At 37.7% G+C, this 8254-nt stretch overlaps 1 protein-coding gene across 7 annotated transcripts in view; it reads left to right on the top strand.

Annotated features, from left to right (window-relative positions):
- Positions 1 to 2235: 2235 nt before the first annotated feature.
- LOC106062657 (neural cell adhesion molecule 1-like) overlaps positions 2236 to 8254 on the top strand; it is a 132988-nt gene continuing 126969 nt past the window's right edge. For 5 of the 7 annotated variants that reach the window (XR_008774624.1, XR_008774623.1, XM_056009819.1 and 2 more), the window contains exons 1-3: positions 2237 to 2467; positions 4100 to 4308; positions 6452 to 6656. Coding sequence is in view for 5 of the 7 variants with exons in the window: in XM_056009819.1 (XP_055865794.1) it covers positions 2419 to 2467; positions 4100 to 4308; positions 6452 to 6656 (463 nt within the window). In the remaining 2 variants the exon portion in view is untranslated. Of the gene's footprint in view, positions 2472 to 4099; positions 4309 to 6451; positions 6657 to 8254 lie in introns of all 7 variants that reach the window. The other 2 variants (XM_056009818.1, XM_056009820.1) reach the window with 2 other exon arrangements.

Below are 8254 nucleotides of genomic sequence, written 5' to 3'. Positions count from 1 at the left end.
TCTGAACCGTCTTGACTGCGTCACCTCCGCTCTTATATAGGGTCCCTACTGGCCTTCTTGAACCGGACAGAACGCCGCTCGACGTTTCTAAGTGGTCAGATGACTACAACTCTCGTGACGCCCCTGAGCTCTGTTCACGTCGGCGACCCTTCCCGAACTCTCTTGTTGACACTCGTCTCGGCCGATCGTCGTAACTCGTCACGGTTGACCGCTCGTCTAGCGCTGGCCTGGGGCGATTTGCGTCGGCTGACTACACACACACCACTACCCCCATTTGTGCTACCACCAGGTTTATAACAGTATATAGTCAGAATTTTTATGCATTTCATGCATGATAAAACAATACCATTTATCAATAAAAACTTTAGTAAACACTAAATAGTGGATTTAATAAAAACATACACGCTTACAGACATAGAGTAAGTAAAAACAAAGGTGTATCTTTAAGCATAATTAATTTATGTTATACTAATCGTAAATCTTTTAAATGAAACTAATTTCTGAAAATAGTTCCAATAGATTTAATTTTTTTTAAGTATTATCACTAAACATGGCGGACGATGATTACCCATCAAACGTCCCATGGTTGCTCTTTATGGTGACCGGTCACTTCATCCCCAGTCACTTCATCCCCGGTCATTTCATCCACGGTCACTTCATCCCCGATCACTTCATCCCCGGTCACTTCATCCCCGGTCATTTCATCCCCTGGTCATTTCATCCCTGGTCACTTCATCCCCCTGTCACTTCATCCCCCGGTCACTTCATCCCCGGTCACTTCATCCCCGGTCATTTCATCCCCTGGTCATTTTATCCCCTGGTCACTTCATCCCCCAGTCACTTCATCCCCCGGTCACTTCTTCCCCCGGTCATTTCATCCCCAATTAAATATTTTTTATAGGGTGCGTCAAAAAATTTATACAATCTTTGAACTGTCATAGACTATTTATTTCCCGTTCTACAATGCTAAATTTCTGCAAATAAAAAGCTTTATGTCTAATTAGAAAAATAAATGTGAAGGTGGTTCTGTACCAAACACAGTGCCACAGTGGGAAGGAAATAACTGCAACATGGTGGACGTGCGTTTTAGTTTTGAAGAGCGGAAGCAGATATTTAAGTGGTATTGAAAGTTTGAGAATGTAGCTGCGGTTCGAAGACAGTGGATATGTGTGTATGGTACAGAATCACCTTCAATGTTAACAATTACACGTCTACGAGACAAATTCGAAATTCATGCAACAGTGTGTGATGTGCATAAAGGTCGATCAGGGCGACCTCGTACAACTACAAGTGATGAGTCTACAACTGCGGTTTTAGAACTGTTTCAGCGTTCACCTCAAAAATCGTCACGGCAAGCGGCACGTGAGAGTGATGGAAAGGCAAGTTTCGTGTGTACATTCCAAGGCTGGTGCAACAACTTAGTGACGACGATTCAGATCGAAGGTTAGAATTTTGTGAACGGGTTCAGGAGAGGGTGAGACGTGAACCGGGATTTATGAGTGGCATAATTTGGTCGGAGCAAGCAAAATTTAAACTTAATGGAACTGTCCATAGGCACAATTGTGTGTAGCCTACTGGGCTGAAAATAATCCTTGCATTACAGTTAAAAAGGCCGTGAATTTGCATGGCGTAAATGTGTGGTGTGGTCTGTCTGCAAGGGGACTCATTGGGCCTTTTCGCTTTGAAGAAACTGTTAATGAAAAAACGTACCTAATAATGCTTGCTGGCTCCATTTTCATTGCCATTCGTGCATCATACGGTAATGATGAGTTTTATTTCCAACAAGATGGCGCACCGCCGCACTATCATAGGGACGTACGAGCATACCTTGATCACAATGTGCCAGGCCAGTGGATAGAACGCAGGGGACCAATCGAGTTTCATGAACGCTCTCCAGTTCTCACGCCACTGGATTTCTTCTTATGGGGCACAGTTAAAGATAATGTGTACAAACGTAAACCACGTCTCCTGGACACACTGTGGAATGAGATTCAGGCGGTGTGCGCAGAAATTTTAGTGGAAACTTTGGTACGATATACGGAATCGATGTTGACTCGTACTCAGCAATGTATTGATGCTGAAGGCCACCAGATTTAACATTACTCACGTTAATCTAAGTGACATTGCCTAGAATGATATAGGATATAAGGTGGAGCTATTTTATTTTAGCGGAGTGCTACAATAATGACTGACAAAGTTACTCTCAAATGCATCAATAGGCCCATGATTACACTCGTTTTTAAATAGATCTTCAGTCGGAAGAGCACTAGACGCCATGCCACTTTTTCTTTAGATCTAGGCATAGACATAAACATATATTTTATATATGGCTCTAGGTCTATGTACATTTGATTTGCTGGTCTGGAAAAGAAAGTGTTATAAAATACCTAATAACTTCAAATTTGAAAATAACTCAAAATGTTTTCAATCCTCGTATTCTTAAAATATTGGATTGTTTATTCTGCAGGTAGGTAAGATAAAGATAGATATTAAGATTATAGATATAGATCTAGATCTGGATCTTAGACTGTGACAATCTAGTCTAGATTCTACACAAGGTCTAGAGGTCGTACTGAACCTAATACTAGATAATTACTTTCTAAGTTTTTATCATATCTTTCTTATAAAATAACATATTATATAGTGTATTAGATGATTGATCTAGATCTTGATCAGTATAGATCTATATTACATAGTTTTATATTATTATTTATTATATAGATCTAGATCCATTTACAGTTGGCCTACTTCAGTCGTAACGATTATTGTTCTGTTTGTTCATCTCGTAATTTTTTTTTTCATGTGACTATCGACAGTATGAAACTCTAATTTAGAGATACAATCCCGTCCATAAATACCGCGTGTTAAGCTGACTTTAGCTTCGAGGCTCACGTTTTTTTACGTTGTCCATAGGTCACTATCTCGGTCACCATCGAATCAGAAGTTCCATTAGTAGCGAACCATACTGAGAATTACTCCATTAGAGCACGGAAGAGAAAGCAGGCAGTAAGTTTCATGGTCACTTTGTCCCCGTACAAGGACAGCACTAGTGCCGCACATGGACCAGTACTCTCTCTCACTCTCTCAATTTCTTGTCCCAATCGTCCCTCATGCAAAACGCGACCTTTATATAGAATGTGGTTTACTGTTTCATCGTCCTCGACGCCATGGCGGCTCCGTGTGTCGTAGTTCTCCTTTCACCGTCTAAAGTACGCACCTATTGGACAGTGTCCGACTTGGAACTGGGCTCGGACTGTTCCGCACGGCAGAAATCCCATAACGCTTCATTTCGGTCTTGTCTACTCAACTACCAGTGTTGCTCTCGGCCCTTATTGGAAGCGTCTCAACTGTCGAACCAATGTGCCGACAAACGGGTGTCGGCTAGGGATCGTACACTCGCGAGAGTACACGGTTCATTAGCTATGGTCTATGCCGCGGACTTCGCTAAAAAGTCAGCCTTCTGATAACTGACCAGATCACAATGGGATGGAACGCACAGTATAAAACTATCTTAACGTAGTGCGTTCTAGGGTTATGTCTTCTCATCGGTTAGTATCAGTGATCACTGATTTGAGGTTCCTTTTGATTACGTTTGATTACGAACATGAGGCTACCAGTTTTTCTTGAGCCATGTGATTGTCCTTTAACCGACAAACATGACCAAGCCAGTGCAGGCATCGTTGTCTAAAGAATGAGAAGTAGCCGGGAAGACCCGATTGGACAAGAATCTCTGTATATATGGGTAAAAAGAGGGGGGGGGGGAGAACGTCCATACAGAATGAAGCTTACTGATTTAGGCAAATGTAACTCGTCTTTTGCAACTTCTTTTGTCAGTAAAAACATTTCCCCCGCACACAATATCAGAGCCACACGTGAAAGCCAGGAGTTCGACCGATTGCCAGAGGTTATTTAAATTGCACACATTTTAAGCCATTTTATAGGTAGTGGAGTGCCGGTTTTCATTTCCACTATTGGCAATGACAACTTTATAAAACCTAATATTTGAGTGATGTAGAGTAGCACAAACTAATCAATAATAGTTTATTATTTTTTTCAATAAATCATATTTTTTGGTTATTTTATCTTTCTTCCGTTTCAGCTCAACAGCCAATGGTAACCTTAACAAATCATGATATTGGTGACACATTTAATATAACTTGTGATGTGACAAGGTTTTCTGACCTTAAAGTGATACCTAATTATGACTACTTGGGTGGATTGTCAGTATTTAGACAAACTTTCTTGACATTAACAAAATTACAGATCGCTATTTACGCACCTTTTACTCCTTTTTATCAATATGATAATGTAAGTAAATTAATACATTTAGATATATACTCCTTTATTTAATTACATATATAACTGTATTGAACAGCACTTCTTATTAAAAAAATGTATGGTAAATTATAACTGCAATAGACATATACGCTAATAGTCTATCAAGAAAAACATTCTCCTAAACACTTTTTTGCTGCTTTCTCTTTCCCATGTGTTTTAAACAAATATTATATAAGAAAAAATGGAGGACTTTCGCTCTATCGTAGGCATTCTGTGGAGCTGCTATTGCCCATTAGTCTTTTAAAATTTGTAATTAAATAATGTGATATAAAAAATAAATTTTACGAATTAGACTAGAGTAAACATAGAGTTGAAGTTAGGTGCTAAAACAAATGATACATACAATTATTATACATAAATGAATAAATACGCCGACCGAGGCTCTAACCTGTGACTCTGATAACGCACCAAGCAAAACTAACCTCTTGACCATCGGAATGTCCAAAGAAACATTCTTCTGATCCAAAGTAATTTCGCCCGTGTGCAAATTACCACCCTAGTGGTCAAAGGTCGAAAGCCCCAGCTAGCCCCTCCCCCACCCCCACATCATCCGTTCACTAACAACTTGGTCCCTGGTGCTGTTATTCATTTATTTTTAATATATGTAGACTATAGTCAATGTGAGTATAGCGGGTATGAGGGGCTTGCTTGGTGTCTAGGGGATAATTATTTTTGAATTTAAAACCCACTGAGCCATCAGAGATATATCGAAAACAGACAAATGGAGAAAGATACAGAAACTTTAAAAATTTACTAAATATTTTATTTTCATAAAATATACATGAAAGAATTGGGCATTACTTCTTATTTTAAAGCATAGATAAATACGTCATCAATAATAAGAATCTTCTGGAATAAAGATTTAAGATAGAGCTCCCCCGAAAGCTACGTTAAGTGATCAACTCTAAAAAAGCAGAGACCTTCAGACCTTTCCGAACGCACCTTACCTCAGAAATATCGCTTAGTATATTAAAGTAGTCTACATATCACTAAGATTGCATGAGTGGATATAATTGTAATTCTAACTTCTCTTTAGTTTTCAGTTTAAAAATGGAAATACTTTTATATCATGCAGTTATGAAAAATCCTGATTATACACTTGACAAAAATCTAAATTAGAGGCCAAACATAGATCTAGATTTAGATTTAAACGTATAAATAGTCAAACAAATATAGATCTAGCAGTAATATGTGGATTGATAAGCACAGATGAATAATAAATAAGAAACCCTGTTCTAGATGAACCCTAGTGCTGCTTCTAAGAGTGTGACATCCAAACTAGAAAAATTATATCGTGGCAAACGTGTACATATAGAAAATATAATATTAATATCACTAGATATATGCCCAAATATGCCTAGACACATCTAGATGGTAGTTTAGTTCAAATGACACAGCACAACGTCATACAATTTATGTCTTAAAGTATAACAAAGAAAACTTGTTAAGGCGATGTTAAGTCTGTTTCTTATTGAAACAACATTGTAAAATCTTCAATATCAATTGAATAAATGCCATAAATAGTGGGATATTGGAACATAGATGATACTCATTTTACAATTGAGTACAATAACTAAAATTGAGTAATCATCTCAGTGTTTGGGTTCAACGAAAATAACTAACTAACAATACTGTTAATTGGAACATATTTGAAGAAAGTGACACCCTGAGTTAATCTTAAAAGATGACACCGTCAAGAGTTACGCTAATGTCTGGTAGGTTTTTAAACTGTTCATAGATGATCAGTTAAAACAGCTCTACTCTTAATGGATCTCTATTTCAAATCATTATTCCAGAAGATTAATAAGAGTCTTATCATTGATGACGTGTTGTCATTTTTGATTTTAAGTGTAAAGAACGCCAAATGATTTTTAAAATTTTAGTTCTTTACTACTAATTTTTTTTTTTACTTTAAGACAAGACCGTGGCTTGAATATTCCTGATCCATATATGAATTCCATTGCTGCAACCTCTGAGTTTATTTTATATCTTTTTTATATTGGATTCTAGATTTACTTAATACATATTGTAATATTAATTTTTATTGAGAAAACAATTTATAAAACTTGTGAAATTTGAAAAAAAAAAATTAAATATGTTTTTCTTTTTTTAGTCGACTTTTCTTATACAAAACAACCCCCCAAAACAGTGGCTATTTCAATATAGTGGAGGTAATAGTCTTACAAACAGAAACAAAATACAAATCATTGTGACAGCAGTCAACTTTCAGTGTAGTGATGCTGGTGAATACACATGCAGAGCTGATTTACCAACTGGTGAAACCTTTTTTAATAGTCCTGCAAACATAACAGTTAAAGGTAAAGTCTGTCTTGCTCAGCAGGAAAAAGCCTTTATTGTCATGCGCAGCTGGTGGTGTGTGTATGTGTGTAATTAAAATCAAACATTTATGAATATGATTTAGTTTTGCCGACGGTTTAGATTTATCAAATGACAAAATAAGCCAGCTCAGACTAAAAGTTGGAAACAGAACACACTGACAACATAAAAAAAAAGAATATGAATGCTTTCATTTCAAAGATCAAACATTTTTTATAGTACAACTGAAAAAAGAATAAAAATGGTTCTAAAATAATAACTTTAGGAATAAAGATTAAGGCGAAGCAGGACGTTTTGGCGCCGCCGTTTTGGCGCGAAGGTCGTTTTGGCGCCAGCCGTTTTGGCGACGGGACGTTTTGGCGCGAAATACATTATGTACGTTTATTGTATTATTTCTTTTAAAAGAATTATTCATATCTATGTTTTGCATGAGTGTTTGTGTTAAGACATATTTTTCACGTACTAAATGTAAATGTGTGTTTGTTTTTCACATCATTTTCTTTAATAAACATTTTGGCTTGTGTATGTGTGTTTATTAAGAGGCACACTTGTATTTTCAAAAATGTTTTTTCAGAAATTATTTTAAAATTAAAAAGAAAAATCGCGTTAGAGAGGGGAGGGGTGGAGGAAAGAGTATATACATGGAGTGAAATGTGAGCAGAAGAGAAGGGGCGGGATAGGCGTCACATGTAATGACCATTCCCAAGGAGATGATCGCCAGACGCATGACGCCAATGACCAGTGCTCAGTGCTGGTCTTGTCTTCATTTATTTAACTCTACCTGCGTCAATGCGAGATGTGTCACTCAAATCACCCCAACCCAATTATGGTTGAGTGAAATAAACATTGTTATAAAAGCTACGTGCTTATTAAATTATCGTCAAATGATATCTCGCGCCAAACGTCCCGTCGCCAAAACGGCTCGCGCCAAAACGTCCCGGCGCCAAAACGGCGGCGCCAAAACGGCGGCGCCAAAACGTCACGTACCGAGATTAAGGATGTAAGAAAAAAAATGATATAATTAAACCATTTTATTAGCTTCTGGTAGTTTAAAATTCAATGTCCGATAGTTTAACAATTTTAGCTATAATGGTCTTTTTACCACAGCTAATACATAGGCATTCATCCCATATCCATGCTTATCCCTCTGCCTAGGGGCTGTAGTCTGGTCTAGTCACGTTAGTATCAGCATTGGGACGTGTCATCATCAGCTGAAAACTTCAGTTAAGATTACAAAGGCCCGATCGGTGTTGTATTCTCCTGAAGTGTAAGGGACACAGCGGTGTGTATGTGTAGGGGGGTTTATGGAGCGCATGTGTGTGTATATCCCGACAAGATAAATGTCTAATCTCTTTACTCAGGACCAGACAAAACAGAATGAGACAATATATATATACAAGAATCTCAAACTTGGAACCAGTGAAATCTGCCCATGTGGAGCGTCAACAGAAAATACTGTCCATGTCCATCAAAATTGCATTCTTTACCAAGAGGCCCAAACAAGTCACTGGCCCTAAAACAACCCAATAGAAAGAAAACTATATGGAGAGCTCCCTGATTTGGAAACCACAGCACAGTT

The sequence above is a fragment of the Biomphalaria glabrata genome, chromosome 14, assembly GCF_947242115.1.
Source record: "Biomphalaria glabrata chromosome 14, xgBioGlab47.1, whole genome shotgun sequence".
Classification (NCBI taxonomy): Eukaryota; Metazoa; Mollusca; class Gastropoda; family Planorbidae; genus Biomphalaria; species Biomphalaria glabrata.
Note: the sequence above shows the minus strand (reverse complement) of the source record. Positions and strands in the feature narration are given on the sequence as shown.